The 17,141-nt window shown below is 61.2% G+C and overlaps 2 protein-coding genes across 2 annotated transcripts; one reads left to right on the plus strand and one right to left on the minus strand.

Moving 5' to 3' along the window:
- Positions 1 to 4,858: 4,858 nt before the first annotated feature.
- DPP7 (dipeptidyl peptidase 7) lies at positions 4,859 to 8,532 on the plus strand. The gene is made up of 13 exons (XM_041725809.1): positions 4,859 to 5,084; positions 5,171 to 5,284; positions 5,365 to 5,504; positions 5,586 to 5,749; positions 5,920 to 6,055; positions 6,141 to 6,222; positions 6,329 to 6,495; positions 6,665 to 6,725; positions 7,042 to 7,160; positions 7,258 to 7,414; positions 7,505 to 7,569; positions 8,073 to 8,143; positions 8,255 to 8,532. Exons 1-13 carry the CDS (start codon positions 4,874 to 4,876, stop codon positions 8,388 to 8,390), a joined length of 1,623 nt encoding a protein of 540 aa, XP_041581743.1. The 5' UTR covers positions 4,859 to 4,873; the 3' UTR covers positions 8,391 to 8,532.
- Positions 8,533 to 9,224: 692 nt separating this feature from the next.
- LOC121473189 (endoplasmic reticulum mannosyl-oligosaccharide 1,2-alpha-mannosidase-like) lies at positions 9,225 to 16,727 on the minus strand. The gene is made up of 9 exons (XM_041725235.1): positions 16,607 to 16,727; positions 15,918 to 16,268; positions 15,089 to 15,237; positions 14,513 to 14,701; positions 12,656 to 12,846; positions 11,752 to 11,872; positions 11,013 to 11,210; positions 10,798 to 10,929; positions 9,225 to 10,086 (listed from the first exon to the last, which is right to left on the minus strand). The coding sequence occupies exons 1-9, from the start codon at positions 16,725 to 16,727 to the stop codon at positions 9,874 to 9,876; spliced, it is 1,665 nt and encodes a 554-aa protein (XP_041581169.1). The 3' UTR covers positions 9,225 to 9,873.
- Positions 16,728 to 17,141: the final 414 nt, after the last annotated feature.

The raw sequence follows: 17,141 nt of genomic DNA on the forward strand, positions 1-17,141 counted from the left end.
TCATTTTAAAGAGTTAACACCAATCTGTCTCAAACTCCCAGAAAATTGAGAAGGGGAAACAGTAACTTATTCTGTGAGGCCAATATTACCTTGACATGAAAACCAGATGCATTTCAATAAAAAGATTATAAGCCCGTATTCCTTATGAATACTGATGCAAAAGTCTTAGCAAATAAACTGATAAACCAAATCCAACAGTATATTTAAAATATTTTACACCAGGATCAGTGGAATGTACCTGAGAATGCAAACAAGAGTGGTTCATTATAAGGAAATTAACAATCTATACAACAGAATACAAGGGGATGATCTGTTGGTACAACGACTTGTGTGGACCTCCGGGGCATCGTGCTTATGGAATGACGGCTGGAGGAAAAAGGAACAATCAATGAAGTAGACTGTATTAGTAGAGTGAAATGGGAAACCTACATGATCACTGCAATTGATAAAAGCCAACAGTAGAAACACTCAGGAAACTGTGGATAGAAGATTTCCTCACCACGATGAAGGACATTTATGAAGAACCCACAGCCGATCTCATACTGGATAGTGAAAGACAAAGCTGAAAGGATACCTGCTCTCACCATTGCTAGAAAGAAAGGGCATTTGAATTGGAAAGGAAGGAGTATAACTATTTGCTTGTGATACGATCCTGTGTATAGAAAAATCCAGGATTCATAAGAACACTACTAGAGCTAATAAATTCAGGAAAATTGCAAGGCACTAGGTCAGCAATCAAAATGTTATGTACCGGGCAGCCCCGGTGGCGCAGTGGTTTAGTGCCGCCTGCAGCCCAGGGCATGATCCTGGAGTCGTGGGATGGAGTCCCACGTCAGGCTCTCTGCATGGAGCCTGCTTCTCCCTCTACCTGTGCTTCTGCCTCTCTCTCTCTCTCTCTGCATCTCTATGAATAAATAAAGTCTTAAAAATATATATATTAAAAAAACAAAATGTTATGTACCTCTACACCTGCAGTGAACAGTTTTAATTTTTTTTTTTTTATTTTATGATAGTCACAGAGAGAGAGAGAGGCAGAGACACAGGCGGAGGGAGAAGCAGGCTCCATGCACCGGGAGCCTGATGTGGGACTCGATCCCGGGTCTCCAGGATCGCGCCCCGGGCCAAAGGCAGGCGCCAAACCGCTGCGCCACCCAGGGATCCCGTAATAAAAATAAATTTATATTATTTAAAATAGCATGGAACTGGGGCACCTGGCTGGTTTAGTCAGAGCATGCGACTCTTGATCTCTGGGTCATAAGTTTGAGCCCCATGTTGGGTGTAGAGTTTACCTAAAAAAACAAAACCCTAAAAGGAACACTAAAATAATAAATAGGGATAAATTTAACCAAGGAAGTGCTGTACTGAACCGTGAAAAACTAGAAAAACACTGCTAAAAGAAAGTAAAGGAGACCTAAATAAATGGAAAGATACCTTTTGTTCATGGATAGGAATACTTAATTTTAAGATGTCAATACTAGACAAAATGATCTACAAATTCAGTGCAACCCCTCTTAAAATTCCAACACCCTTTTTTGCTGAGATGGAAAAGTCAATCCTCAGATTCATATGGAATTGCAAGAAGCCCCAAATAGCCAAAATATTCTTGAAAAAGAACAAAGTTGGAGGACACATACTGCCCAATATAAAAACTTACTACAAAGGTAAAAATATTAGGGGGATCCCTGGGTGGCGCAGCGGTTTGGCGCCTGCCTTTGGCCCGGGGCGCGATCCTGGAGACCCGGGATCGAGTCCCACATCAGGCTCCCGGTGCATGGAGCCTGCTTCTCCCTCCGCCTGTGTCTCTGCCTCTCTCTCTCTCTCTCTGTGACTATCATAAATAAAAAAAAAATTAAAAAAATTAAAAATAGAATAATTATTTTAAATAATAAAAATAAATTTATATTATTTAAAATAGCATGGAACTGGGGCACCTGGCTGGTTTAGTCAGAGCATGCGACTCTTGATCTCTGGGTCATAAGTTTGAGCCCCATGTTGGGTGTAGAGTTTACCTAAAAAAACAAAACCCTAAAAGGAACACCTAAAATAATAAATAGGGATAAATTTAACCAAGGAAGTGCTGTACCTGAACCGTGAAAACTAGAAAACACTGCTAAAAGAAAGTAAAGGAGACCTAAATAAATGGAAAGATACCTTTTGTTCATGGATAGGAATACTTAATTTTAAGATGTCAATACTAGACAAAATGATCTACAAATTCAGTGCAACCCCTCTTAAAATTCCAACACCCTTTTTTGCTGAGATGGAAAAGTCAATCCTCAGATTCATATGGAATTGCAAGAAGCCCCAAATAGCCAAAATATTCTTGAAAAAGAACAAAGTTGGAGGATACATACTGCCCAATATAAAAACTTACTACAAAGGTGCAGTATTCAGAACTGTGTGACACTGGCTTAAGTGAAGGGAGAGTCCAGAAATCTACATATGTGGCAACTGAGTTTTTGCAAAGGAGAAAAAGAACTTTGTCTTCAGCAAATGATGGGAAAGGTGGATTTTGAAATGCACAGAATGAAGTTGGACCTCTACTCACACCACATACAAAATATTAACTAGAAATTGATCAATGACTCAAAGAGCTAAAAACAGAACTCCGAGAAATAACCCAGGGTCAAATCTTCAAGCATTGGGTCTGACAGTGGGTTCTTAGCAATACAAGCACCAAACTAGTTTGGACTTAGTAAAAAAACTTCTGTGCATCAAAGGCAAGATCAACAATGGAAAACACCCACAGAAAGGGAGAAAATGTAACTTACGTATCTGATAAAGGATTTAGATACATTTTTCTTTAATTTCTAAAACGCAACAACAAAAAACTAACGCTTAGCGACAAGTAAAGGCACCTTGGATAATGGTGAAGGGCACGTCATAGTGTGTGTGACACACGTACTTGCTGATGGGGCCGACTTCCAAACAGCACACGCACCCACGTGGGTCTCCCTCCCAGCCCCGCCCGTTCCTTGCAGCTCTGAGGGCTAAGGGGGCAGAGCAGGTGGCTGGGAGGGGCTGGCTCCCCAAATCTGTGGGCCGTGGAGGGGGATCAGGACCCAGCTGTGGCCCCAACATCATTGGCCCCCTGTGCAGCTTGGAGGGTGGCTTCTGGACGCCCAGACGTACCCGCATGCTCTGGGCTGCCCGGTGGGCATGACAGGCAGAGGGAGTCAAAATTCGCCTCTCTGGGCTTTCCCGGGCCGCCCCCTGCACGGAGGAGCTGCCTGGAGGGTTCGGAGAGGAGGACATGGTGCGTCTGCGCTCGGGCCATCAGGGTCAGGGCTCCTGAGCTGAGAGGACAGTAGGAGCAGCTGGAAGAGAGGCTGTCCCCCCGGGGCGGGGGAGGAGCTGTGAGCCCTCAGGGCTTGTCCTGGCCTCTACCCTGCACAGGCCCTGAAGACCCTGCAAGGGCAGCAGCGCTCTACTCAACACAGGACAGGCAGCCCTGGGTGCGGGTACGAGGACACAGGAACAGGGACACAGGGAGACGGGGACATGGGAGCTTGGGGACACAGAGACAGGATGGCGACACGGGGACACAGGGACGGGAACAAGAAGGTAAGCACATAGGGACCTGACAGGGGGACACAGGGACACAGGGACTGGGACAGGGGATGGGGACACAGGGACTGGGACAGGGGACGGGGACACAGGGACTAGGACAGGGGACGGGGACACAGAGACGGGGACGGGGGCACAAGGGTGGGCAGATAGGACTAGAGACACGGGGACACGGTGGGCACACAGGGATGGGGACACGGGGACATGAGGGACACAGGGACACAGGGACAGAGACACAGGGACGAGGACACAGGGGCACAGGGACAGAGGGACAGGGGGATGTGGGGACACAGGGCCACAGGGATGGGGACACAGGAACACAGGAATAAGGGCATTGACAAGAGGACATGGGAGGAGGGACAGGAGGGGAGGGACACAAGGGCATGGGATGGGGGCAGGGACTGTGGAGTGATTGTGGTGTGGCACTTGGTGACCATGGGGTGACCACACCCATGTGGTGATGTGAGATGATGGACGGTCATTGTCCACATGCTGGTTGCCGCAGTTACCTTCCTGGGACAGTGTGCAGGGTGGCCATGGGCCCCTGTGGCCAGTCCCCCACCTCAGCCCAGCTCCGTCCTGGGGCCCTGGGTTCCTAGGCTGCAGCGAGGGCAGGACCCCGCCCAGGCCTGTCCCACACCAGGTGGGGGGATGCCCCAGGGACACTGGAGGCTTTGCTGGAGATAGTCTGGGGGTGGGAACAGGCAATTCCCCTTCTCTGTGCAGCTGGGGCAGGGGTGGCTCAGCTGCTCTGGTCCCTCACCTGAGCCCAGGCCTGGAATGTTGGGGAACAGGTGACTCCTCCTGGGGCGCATCTGATGGAGGGGCAGTGATGGCAGTAGGCAGAGGGGGCCATGGCCAGGTGCCTCTCCCCCCTGCCATGCCACAGGGTCTCAGCAGCCATACCCCTGCGCTGTGCCCCACCCCCACCCCCGCACACCACTGCTGTGGCCACAAGGCCTCCGCCCCTTCCTGTCGTGTGGCTAAGGCTGCTGGCCTCCTGTCTGAAGCCCCTCCCCCGCCGCTGCCCCGTCTTCCCAAGCCCCCCACTCAGGGCTCAAGGGATCCCTCCGTCTGGGGCGCTGCTGTGTGGCCCGGAGGCTGGCAGGGGCCTGGGGGTCCTAATGGCAGAAGGAGCAGCCTGGGGGCAGCAGGGACCGTCCCGCCTCCTGGGCTCTCCATGTGGCCAGGCGCAAGCAAGGGCCTCCGCAGGGGCCCAGGAGGGCCAGGGCAAGTGGCTGCACACACATTCCCAGTCCCAGCACCGGGATTTGGAGCCACTGCTGCTTCCTGCGTCCCCGTCCCTATGGCGACAGTCTCCGTGGCGACCCAGTGGGTGCAGGAACCTTGGGGCCCGGAAGGAAGGCCCTGCCCAGGCTGTCACGTGAGGGTGGCCCGCCCATCATGTGACCGCACCCCACAGCCGCCAGCGGAGATGGGCGCCCAGCCCCGGCCAACCCTGCCCAGGGCCCTGACCCTGCTGCTGGTGCTGGCGCTGCACAGCCTGGAGACTGGGGGTGAGTGTGGGCCCACAGGCGTCGCCCCCACCCCCCGCCCTGCCTGCTTGGACCCCCTGTGCTGAGCACCGCATGCACCCCTGCAGCCCACAGGGTTGTGGAGAGCCACTTTTGGGAGGGCTACTTTGAGCAGCTTCTGGACCATTTCAACTTCGAGAGGTTTGGCAACAAGACCTTCCTGCAGCGATTCCTGGTGTCAGGTGAGGTTGCACTGGGGGTCCCGGGACCCTGGAGTCCTGCCCTGGCCCCTAACCCGCTGCTTCCTGCCTCCGCCGGACAGAGAAGTTCTGGAAAAGGGGCAAGGGGCCCATATTCTTCTACACGGGCAATGAGGGGAATGTGTGGTCCTTCGCCAACAACTCGGGGTTCATCCTGGAACTGGCAGCGCAGCAAGAGGCCCTGGTCATCTTCGCAGAGCACGTGGGTACCATGGGAGGGTGAGGGGGTCAGGGGCCCACTGCGTGGGTGTCCTGGGCTCAGCCCTCTGCTGCTCTCCTGCAGCGCTACTACGGCAAGTCACTCCCATTTGGGGAGCAGTCCACACGGCGCGGGTACACGGAGCTGCTGACAGTGGAACAGGCCCTGGCTGACTTCGCAGGGCTGCTCCACGCGCTGCGGCGGGACCTCGGGGCACAGGACAGCCCTGCCATTGCCTTTGGTGGCAGGTGGGTCTTTGCCCAGCTCACTCTCTGCAGCTACAAACGCTTACCTGGCCCTAAGGCCAGGATTTCCGTGGGACCTAGAAGGTCCTCCTGGGGGCACCATGGGCTCTGAGCAGGGAGGAAGGGTCCTAAGGAGGCTGTGTCCCCCCCACCCACCCTGTGTCCCCACCCAGCTACGGGGGGATGCTGAGCGCCTACATGAGGATCAAGTACCCCCATCTCGTGGCCGGGGCACTCGCAGCCAGTGCGCCTGTGGTGGCTGTGGCTGGCCTCGGTGACTCCTACCAGTTCTTTCGGGATGTCTCAGCGGTGAGTTAGGGGCCTGGGGCCTGGGGTTGGTCAGGCTGAGGCAGCGGCGGCAGCAGCAGCGGCACCATTGCCCTCCTCTCCCCAGGACTTTGAGGGCCAGAGTCCCCAGTGTGCCCAGGGCGTGCGGGACGCATTCCAGCAGATCCAGGACTTGTGCTTTCAGGGAGGTGAGGAGCCCCCCTGGCGCCTGCGACCACCTCCCCCCCCGCCAAGTCCCCCACCCCATGCCTGCCAGCAGCCTCAGGAGACTGTTGTCTCGCCGTCTCCTGGCAGCCTGTGATGTGGTCAGCCGGGAGTTTGGCACCTGCCAGCCCCTGTCCAGCCGGAAGGACCTGACCCAGCTCTTTGGGTTTGCCCGGAACGCCTTCACTGTGCTGGCCATGATGGACTACCCGTACCCCACCCACTTCATCGCGCACCTTCCTGCCAACCCAGTCAAGGCAAGACGCCCACCCCTGGGCATAAGGAGATGCTGGGACCTGGGGAGGGCCCTGGGCCAGGCGGTGCTGAGCAGCCCAAGAGCCTCACAGCCACTTGGGGCCCGGGACCAGGGAAGGGCACACTGGGAGGGGCAGCAGGCCGAGTGAGGGTCTTTGGTGGCATCCCTAGGTCGGCTGTGACCGGCTGCTGAGTGAGAGCCAGAGCATCAAGGGGCTAAGAGCACTGGCAGGTGCGTGTGCCCTCAGCCCTGGGCCTGGTGCCACGTGGGGGGTGGACAGGGCTTGGGGGCGAGGCCCACATGAGGTGAGCAGCAACAACGCCCCATGCAGTCCCTGCCCGGCCTGGGGGGGCTCTGTCCACAGGTTCTCGCAGAGGTCCAGGGAGGGAGGCCAGCCTGCCCTGCTGGGAGGGGTACGTCAAGTGGGTCCCCTAGCTACCCTCAGAGGCCAGACCCCAGGAACCCCACTCCTCCCTGGGCATGCGGGAGCCCTCTGAGGGGGCGAGGCGGGCGTCCAGGCTGCAGGTCCCACACCCCTGTTCCCCAGGTCTGGTGTACAACTCCTCGGGCACCGTGCCCTGCTATGACATCTACCTGCAGTACCAGGCCTGTGCAGACCCCACGGGCTGCGGCTCAGGCCCCAATGCCAAGGCCTGGGATTACCAGGTAAGGGGGTGCTCGCTGCCCAGGACCGCCTGGGTCCGAGGTGCGGGATGGGGTCGCCCACCCCACCGGCCTGACCCAGGTGCGGTGCATCCCCCAGGCCTGCACCGAGATCAACCTGACCTTTTCCAGCAACAATGTGACAGACCTCTTCCCCGAGCTGCCGTTCACTGAGGCCCTCCGCCAGCAGTACTGCCTGGACACGTGGGGCGTGTGGCCTCGGAGGGACTGGCTGCAGACCAGCTTCGGGGGGGACGGTGAGGCTTGAGGGGGCGGCATCCTTCCCTCCGTCCTGACTCTGCTCCGCAATCCACTCACTGCTCACACCTGCGCTCTGTCCCTTTTAGACCTCAGAGCTGCCAGCAACATCCTCTTCTCCAACGGGGACCTGGACCCCTGGGCAGGGGGTGGGGTGAGTCATGGCCTGAGGCTGCCCCCAGGCCTGGCCGGGGCATCCTGGCAGGGGGGGGCAAGGGCTAGGGGCGGGGCAAGCCCTGGTGCACGGGGGTGGGGGAGGTGAAGGGGCACTCCCTGCTGTCGGCCAGCCTCCACACCTAGCTTCTGTGCAGCCTTCACTTTCCTTCTAACTCCCATTTCCTCCTCCCTTTAATGGTTCTTCCTCGATTTTGGCTAGGGGTGGAGGGAGAGGGAGACTGAGCAGACCACCCAGAGCCCAGAGCCCTATGCTGCTCATGGCCCCAAGGTCTCAATCTGAGCTGAACTGCCCCCCACCCTGCACCCCTTCCCCTAATTGGTGTGACTGGACATGTGGTCCTGTAACCTCCTGTCCTTTCTAAGGAGGCCACTCAGGCCACAGAGTCACATGGGAGTTTCTGCCTCTGCAGTGGGCCAGCCCTGCAGGGCGGACAAGGGGACGGCAGACAGGGGGGCAGTGGACCGAATGTCTTCCCACAGATCCGGAGTAACCTGAGCGCGACGGTCCTCGCCATTACCATCCAGGGGGGAGCCCATCACCTGGACCTCAGGTGCGGTACTGCCTGGAGGAGTGCTGTGTGGGGCGGGACCAGTGGCTGCTTGTGGGGTGCAGTGAGGCTGGGGCCCACTGCCTAGCTGAAGCCCCCCTGCCTGTTCCTTAGAGCATCTCACCCAGAAGACCCCGCATCCGTCAGGGAGGCTCGCAGGTTTGAGGCCAGGCTCATCAGCGAGTGGGTGGAAGCAGCCAGACGTGAGCAGTGGCTGCGGCGGGGCCAGCGCAGAGGCCTCAGGGGCTGAGAGCCCCTCCCCCCCGGCCGAGAGCACTTGGGGAGCATCTCAGAAGGTTCTGGGGGTGAGCGGCTGTGGCCAAGAGGGTTGAGGGAGCAGACGCGGTGAGCGCACTGTGCACAGCCATACATCTAATAAAACAGAGCCTCCAGTCTGTGTGCAGTCTCAGGGCTCGAGAGGGTGCAGGGTACCCTGTGGGCAGCCCCACTGGCTGATGTGGCCCTCTACTGGCTACCCCAGTGGTGCCTCTGGGGTAGGGCGTGGAGAGGACGTGCTGCTGATGCCCCACCTCCATGGCGGGTACCTTCCCGTCCTGTCACAGCTGCCATGCCCATGGATGCAAAAGGGTGACCAGGAGGGAGACGGGGCTAGCCCACCTGGAGACAGCCCTGCATCCTGTTCCAGGAACCTCTGTGCAGGACACAGGGAGCCCTGGCCTCCGCATGGGCAGTGTCCACCAGCTGGAGAAGCCCTAGCGACTCGGAGAAGCATGTCTTCTAGACATGACAAAGGCAATGGGCTGCTCAGGGGTGTCACACGAGAAAGAGCGGAGCCTAGCTTGGAGACCACCTGGTACCCCCTGGCAGCCGAGGTGTGTCTAAGGAGTGACCCATGTCAGGACTCAGGTGAAGTGGCAGGCTCCACTGAGGATGGGCATCCCCACCTGCAGAGATGGGGCCCAGGGTGCAGAAACCCTCACAGTAAGGCAGGTACTCCCTCCAGGGTGTGCGGCCTGCCCGCCCCAGGGGATTTCTGACCCCAGTGGACACATAGCGTGGCCTGGACGGGGGCCTAGACACCCCCATCACAGCTGAGGAAACAGAGAGTCTCCACACATGACCGTCATAGCAATCTACCTTTATGCTGCCTGGGAAGTCCATTCTCTGGGGTGGTCCAGGAGCAGAAGGAACCACCCCCCTCCCACTCCCGGCCCCTGGAGGGCCGGGAGAGGATCCCTGAGTCCAATGTGTAAACACCACAGCCCGCAGGTGCCCCAAGACCCTCGGGCCAGCACACAAGCAAGCTCTGAGACTCCAGGCTGAGCCCCATGTCAGGAGGTCCCTTTAGCTCTTGTCTCTGAACAGGATGGGGGTACCCAGAACAGCCCCAAAGATGCAGGGATGTGGACACGGGGCTGGGCACCGACGGACGGAAAGACGTGTGGGTACCAGGAATGTACGTATGATTCCAGTTTCTTCGGGAAGCAGGAGACTTCCTGGTGGACGGGCTGAATGGCGATGACCCTAGAACACAGCTGTGACGAGAAGCCACCAGAACGAGAAGCCAACAGCCCTGACCACCTCAGGCCCTGAGACACTGCAGCTAAGGAATGCTGGGTTCTGTCCTCAGCCTGGCCTGGGCCACAGGCTCCAGCTAGGTGGACAAAAGGGCAAAGGCCCAGGACACTGGACCAAAACATGACCAGGGATATGCTGAACAGGTTCCACAAAAACAAGACAAATGAGAACGCTAGGCAAGGCCCACAGGGGCATCACACCTCCCTAGGCGGGGCCCAGATGGGCAAGGGGTGAGCCTCCGTGTTGAACACATAGGTGTCCAGGCTGAGCAGGTCTGGGTCATCAGAGAAGAGCAGATACAGGTACTTAAGCGTCTCCCCCAGAAAAAAGCTCTCCATCTTGTCCCTGGGCTGGGGATTGAGGGGATCCTGGACGTTGCTGATGGAGGAGTAGCCACCCGAGGGGACCTGCGCAAGAGGCAAGACCATGGCGTCACGGCTGCAGGCACAGGCAGCTCCCCGTGCCAGCCTCGGCCCGGGGGTGAGGCCCCGGCAACCAGAGGAACCCCACCCCAAGTCTCAAGTCTCCCTGCCTCACCGCAGCGTGCCTGCCCTACGCGGGCCAGGGCAGGGTCGGGGTGGGGGACCCCAAGGTCCACCAGGGAACTGGCCCCCTCAGCGGAGCCAGTTGGCCACGGGGCCTCCAGACACGCCCTCGGAGATGCCAGCTCCTCTCGAGTGACCCGATGGCAAGCGCCGCCTCCCAAGGCCCCAAGGGCACTCGAGGAGTCCAGAACTCACCGCCTCCCACACCACAGGGCAAAGGACAAGCTTTGGCTCTGCAGGGCGGGTGGTGGGCCCTGGACAGGGCATGACCGTGTCTGAGCCATGGCCCCGACGGCAGGACGAGAGGCACCACGGTCCCAGTGCCATCTAGGGAGCAGGGCCCCCGAGGTCATCCTGGGGTGGAGGAGGGCCGCCCAGGCCACATGGAATATCCGGGGAGGATGCGCCCCGTGTATACCAGGCCGCCGCAGGCGCCCTCCCCACACAAGCAAGCCCCTCGGGATGCCCCAGCCCCCGAGACCCTGGGTCCCATGTGCCCTGAACTCCCGAGGTCACGGTGCCTGCCCTCCCAGTCCCAGCCGCTCTGGGCCAGATGGCCGGCAGGCAGCTCACCCGCGTGTACGTGTTGAAGCTCTGCAGAATTTCCCAGCCCCAGTCCTGGTACTTGCGGTCCCCCGTGAGGCGGTACAAGTAGAACAGGCTCTCCACCGTCTCGGGCCGCAGCAGGTTGTGCCTGTCGGCCGGCTGTGGGGGCGGGGGGGCGGAGGGAAATGCGGGCTGAGCTCAGGCCAGGCCCCCAGGCGCCCCCACACCCCGGCCCTGCTCACCTTGACTTGCACGTCTTTGTGGTCGTTCTGGGGGTACAGGTTGAAGTGCACGATTTCGGGGCTCAGCCCCGTCTCCATCTGACGGTTCATCTGGTAGCAGGTGTCCATGAGTGCCCGGGCCAGCTCCATGTGGTCGGCGGGCAGGCCGTGGTGGGCGCCCAGAGCCAGTGTCCCTGGCAGGAAGCATACCAGGTGGTCCTGAAATCAGAGCAGGTCCTCACTACTGCGGAGTCTGTGGCCGCACAGGGCAGGGGGCGTGGTGCCAACAGCAGGGCTGGCGCTGCCTCGGTTCCACACGGGCAAGGGACTCCCCGCGGGCCCAGCATCTGGCGCTCCACATGAGCAGGGGAGCGGGGGGCGGGGGGGGCGGGGAAGAGGTAGCGGCTGGCTCCCCTGGACCGACCCCGACCCCAGACACCCCCGGGCGTCAGCGGGACCCATAGTAGGACACCAGCAGTGACCCCAGGGCAGAGGGGACACGGAGAGGCACGGGGAGGGCCCTGGGGGAGGGGCCTGGTGCCCACTGTGGACCTCAGTGCCCCTGTGACTGCGCCCTACTGTTGTCACGGGAACGGGTCCGGGCCACGCAGCCCTGCCTGGACCCGACACGAGCAGACCCAAACCGGAAGAACTCACGCTCCGGCTGGGCTGCCATCGCTCTCTGCAATGTCCTGACTCACAAAGCCATCCGATGGGAGTCCAAGGCCCCCCGCCCTCCCCGGGTCACGCACGTGCTCACCATCTTGGCGCTGAAGCGGCCGTGGGCCAGCTCCCCCACGAAGGTGAGCTTTCTGGGCTCAGACCTGCGCAGCAGGTGCCTTCTGATTCCCTCGATGGCTTCCAGGTAGTCTTCTAACAACCTGAACAGACAGGGGATCCTCTTAGCGCACGCCAGGCAGGCGCATGGCCCCCACTTCCCCGCCCCGGGATCGGGCACATGGCCGTGCGGGCCACGTGCATGCTAGCGGCCCAGACGCCTGGCCCCGTCTGGGGTGGCATCAGGCTAGCGCAGGCCGAGGCTCGTGGCCGTCGGCGGCGTGGGGCATAGGGCTCGGCCCTCCCCTCCCCTGGACGGGAGCGTTCCTCTTGACGCCCCCGCCAAGGGGCCCCCCAAGACCAGCCTCAGCAGGGCCCCAGGACCCACATGCCCACCACGGCTCTCTGTGCCGGGATGCCCTCGTCTCTGCCCGCAGGGCTCAGCCCGCAGCTGCCCCCCAGGGGTCAGGGGTCGCTGTCACCCCTAGGCTCGAGACCTCAGGAACAACCAGTTCTCTCCCCCGTGCCATACAATGCACGATGCAGTAGCGACCGCATTGCTCTCCGGGTAAGCGTGCGTTCTGAGCGTCAGAACAGTAAGCGCCAGGTGGCCCAGGGGCACCTGGCCACCTGCGGCTGGGGAGCATGTGCGCGGGGGGGGGGGGGGGGGGGGGGGGTTTCCACACCCCAAGGATGCCTGTTCGGCCAGGCCAGGCCAGGCCCCAGGCCCCCTCCTCCTCATCCTCGGCACAAAGGTCATGGTTGGAAGAAACACGTTCCCGAGGAGGGGGCCGAGGCTGGGCCGGCATGGCTGCGGCTGCCTGGCCAAGGACTGGGGATCAGGGGGCGTGGGGACTCCACCCCAAGGCAGCAAAAACCGGCCTCACTGCGTCTCCTGCTTTCCACCCTGGATCCACTGCTTCAGCAGGTACTCGTAGTAGCTGTCAGCCCTGGCTCCCAGAGTGAACACGCCCATGTGCGTGAAGAGGCCGCTGTGCGTGTTGATGAACATGGGCACCAGCCCGTCCTTCTTGCCCGACAGGGAGTGGACGTGCCGCGTCACCTCCTCCGCAGCCTCCTGGGGCAGACGAGGGGGGAGCGGGGGGAGCGAGAGGGTGGGTGGCCCGTGGCACAGAGGGGCTCCGTGGGCTCGTCCCCCCCCCCCCCCGCCAGGACTGACCCGCTGGGCCCTGCGGAGCAGAGAGCAGGCCATGATCCCAGCCATGGCGCCCTCAGCCTGGCTGCCCTGGGCAGGGGGGTTTCTGAGACCCACACGGGTGGGCCCCACAGCGCTGGGCCCGTCTGTTCACGCACGACTGCCTCGATGCCTGGGCAGGGGCCACAGGCCCGGTGATAGGGCTGAGCTCAGCCGCAGGGGGCTGTGCCTCGAGACCACAGCCCCGTCCCCACCACCTCTGGCCCAGGCATGGCCGTCTTCTCCCACTCGCTGGAGGGAAGGCAGGCATGTCTGCTTCTGCGCCCGGGCTTGCCATGTGTCCACCCGGTGACTCCTGAGCGGCCACAAGACCCAACGGCCTCAGCTCCTCTCAGCTCGCCCGTCATCCCAGGTGGCTCCCCGCAACCAGGCTCCACAGCTCTGTGCGCATTTTGTGACCACGCTCAGGACCGCGCACGAAGACCGGCAGCCTGGCCTCTACCCTACACGGACACCCACGCTAACTCATAGATCCTCCCGAGGCGGAGGGGCCCACACACCACCCGTCTCCCCAGGACACAAACACCTGGGGCGGCCCGCGTCGGAAATGCCGCAAGTCATGGGTACGGAAACCGCATCGAGCGCGAGGCACCCTGACGCACCCGCTACGATGGTCACGGGAGCACGGCCCTCACCCCCCATCTCCCCCCCCCCGTCGGAGATGACCCGGCGCCCCCCGCCGACGAGCGCCTGGACAGGACATCACGGGCTTCGTCCACACGATGGGGTGCTGCTGGGCCACGGACAGGGGCGACCTGCACACGTGCCACGACACAGACGTGTCCAGAAATGCTTCCACGCAGATGACAACGTCGCGCACGCTGAAAGGGCCAGACGTGGGAGGCCTGTGTTGCAGGACCTCGCCCACGCCGGATGAAAAACAGGGAGAGCCACCCACACGCACACGGCTCGCTCTGTGGTCCCCAATGTGGGCCAAGGCCCCGGAGGGCAGGAGGGTGCGTCATGGGCGATGGATCACCTCTCAGGGGGGACGTCGTTCGGGACTCAGAACATGGCAACCGCTGTGCCCGAGGAATGCGGTATGGCTGCACGTGGAGAGCCTCGCATTCTTAGCACGTGACCCACATCTCAGTGTCTCAAGAGAAAGAGGAGAACGAATGGCACAGTGTGCCGAGTGCAGAAGCTGCCCAGGAGGAGCGCGGAGGGACGAGGACTGTCTGACAAAGATGCTGACAGCCGGGCGGGGAGTCCAAAAACCACCACCAGGCCCAGAGGCCACACAGCACAGAGCCACCTAGCCCAGCCGACCCCAGGGGTGCTGGCACCCTCCTCCCAACAACCCCGCTGCCGCATGCCACTGCAGCACGTGGGAGGCCGGCAGGGGGGGACCCTGAGGACCTGGGCCCGGGTGATGCCTTGACGCCCCAGCATCCGTCATCAGGGAGGAAGAGGGATCCGCAGAGAGCAAATAGGGACCGACAGAGGACACGGGAGGGTGGTGTCGCCGCGGCCCGGGGTCAGGGTGCACCCCAGCCCTCACCCCCTGCACCCCCCGGGCCCTGCCTACCTGAAACTTCTTACTTCCTGTGAGGCGTGAGAGCTCCCGGAACTCCAGCTGAATGCTCGTGACCTCGGCCACCGTGCTGTCCGAGGTCCAGCGGGGCGGGTGGGCGGCCCCAGTGCCGATGTTGACGTCGGAGTACGGAATCTTGGAAGGCGTCTGGAACGCAGGCATGAGCCGATTCCCAAAATCTTCCTGACACAACAACATGGTGAGGCGTCAAGGCTCCCTGCTGCCCGGCGGCCTTGCCTCCGTCCCATGACGCCACCCTGGCCCTGAGTCTGCCCAGTTATGGGGATGTGGGACCTGCCAGCTTCACCCGGCCTCGACGCACCATGGCCGCAAATCGGAGCTGGCCCCGCAGAACTCCGAGAGGAATTCCCTGCAGGTCGCGGTGATACAGGCAGCGCTAGGCCAGCTCGTGCGCACGTGCGCGAAGGAGGCCCCACCGGATCAGGGGTGGGAGATCTGGGAACGGACCCCCTCATGCCCCCCAATCCCTCGAGCCGAGAAACAACTGTTTGCTCACTCGCTGGGACTCCTCTCCCCGCAGCGCGAGCCGGCCCGGGCTGAGACACTCACAGCCTTCCTCAGGAAGAGCTCGTCCCCCGACAGGTGGTAGGCGCTCAGAAGCCCACCAAGTATCCGGATTGTGCTCTCAAACAGGTTGACGTCCACATCTTTCTGAAACCGTAGCTTCTTCGACACCCACTTCCTGGCCTCTTCAAACTCTGAGATGTGAAACAGCGAGAATAGGGGAGCCCATTGCCGGCCTCGTGCCCCAGGGCCTCTCCCTCGGGGCTCTGTGCTTCCATCTCTCTCTCTCTCCCACAGGTATGCGTGTCATGGCCTGCGGGCTGGGCAGGAGCCCTCACACCCCCCAGCACACAGATAAGACGAGCCGGCATGCACTCGGGCGCTCAGGCAGTCGTCATGAAAGATCGTGGCATCCGAGGCCGTGGGGTCACCTCACAGGAGGCGTTGGCCTCCTTGGATGACTTAACTGGACTTCCTGAGATCGGCTCAGAGATAACCTAGGCCGGTGATCCCACGACCACCCGATCCGTGTGGCTCGAGGAGGACGTGCGTGAGGCAGAGACCCCGGTGCTGACGGCCTCTCGGGTCACGGGTCACCTCCCGCCACAGAGCCCCTTCTGGCTGCCGCAGAAGCACTGGCTGGAACTTGCTGGGGGGGGGGGGGGCTGCCCTGTGGGTCCTCGGGAGCCTGACGTCAAACAGCAAAGCAGCTGCCTGTGCATGGCACGTCCACTCCTGTCACCCATGAGAAGGAGAGCACGCCAGAAGGAAACAGCAGCGTTTCCCCCATCCGGGCACCGTTCACCCTCCCTTCCGCCCGCCCAAGTATCACCCGAGGAGAATCGGGGCTGTGTGTTTGGGAAGGAGTGGATACCTTTTTTCAGACCCAAAATCCACATGGTGTCCAGGGCGTCAATCAGGGTCAGGCCCAGGCCAAACCACTCACTGAAGGACCTGGACACAGGTTTCAGCTCATCATGGCCCCAGGCGAATTTGCGGTATCCGGCCCACGCGTGGCGGAAGGCGTCGATCACAGCTCTCTGACGCTCGTTTGGGGAGGCTGGAGGGAGAGAGGTCACAGGACCAGCGCGGTCAGGGTTAGACCCCTCTGCAGCCCCACAAGGAACAGGGCCGGAGGGGGCACCGTCCAGGGCTACGGGGCAGCAGTGGACTGCGCCGAAGGTCGGACCCTCACAGCTGGACACAGCTGCCAAGGTGGCGAGGTCTCAACCACCTGGCCTGGGCCCGTCGCCTCCACCCTCTGGGACTGCAGGGAACACGCAGCGAGCGGAGACCCCCCAAAGAGGTGGCCCAGCACCTGCACAGGATCCCGTGGCTTCAGGGGTATCCCGTGAGCTGGCTGCGGGTGACCCGCACAGGGCGCCTCAGCTTCAAAGGGCCCCTTTCGCGCCCCGTCAGCCCCGGGCACGTGTGTTTGCAAACTGGAAGTCCCGTGGAGCAGACGCACCTGGGGCCCCCCTGGAGCCTTTCTGGGGGACCTGCGACTGCCCTCCACACGTAGGAGGACAGGACCGAGTCACACAGTCACCAGGCAGACGAGACTGTGCATGTCGATGGCGTCACTGCACGTGCTCTTCCCACGGGTCTGAGGCCCATCTGTGCGGACAGCCGCAACCTTGGCACCCGTCTGCAGAGCCTCACGATTGCTGTGTCTCCCCCACATGCCTGGGCCACGTGTCCACACCCCCCCTCCTACGGAGGCCATGGCAGCCGGGTCCAGAGGGTCACTGCCTGGGCCCCAGACTCAGCTGGCCTGGCTCAAGCACCCAAGGACCCACTGCATGAGGCCGTGGTCTGGGCCGTCACTGGCCTAACCTCAGTTCTCCAGTCCGCGGGGCAGGGACACCACCAACAGATGACCTCAGAGAATGCCGTGAGGACCGAAGCAGGCAGGCCACCTGGGGCTCACACAGAGTGCCAGCGCCCAGAAGTCCCTCGACTACTGGTGTGACCACGCAGGACCCCGCAGAGCTGCTGGGACCCAATGGGCCTAGGTGGAGACGCTGAGGGGCGACCGCATCTCCACATTCCCCAGGCCCCGCCGTGGCACGGACGCAGGCTGGCAACGAGCTCCTGC

Source organism: Vulpes lagopus, chromosome 12, assembly GCF_018345385.1.
Source record: "Vulpes lagopus strain Blue_001 chromosome 12, ASM1834538v1, whole genome shotgun sequence".
Taxonomy (NCBI): Eukaryota; Metazoa; Chordata; class Mammalia; order Carnivora; family Canidae; genus Vulpes; species Vulpes lagopus.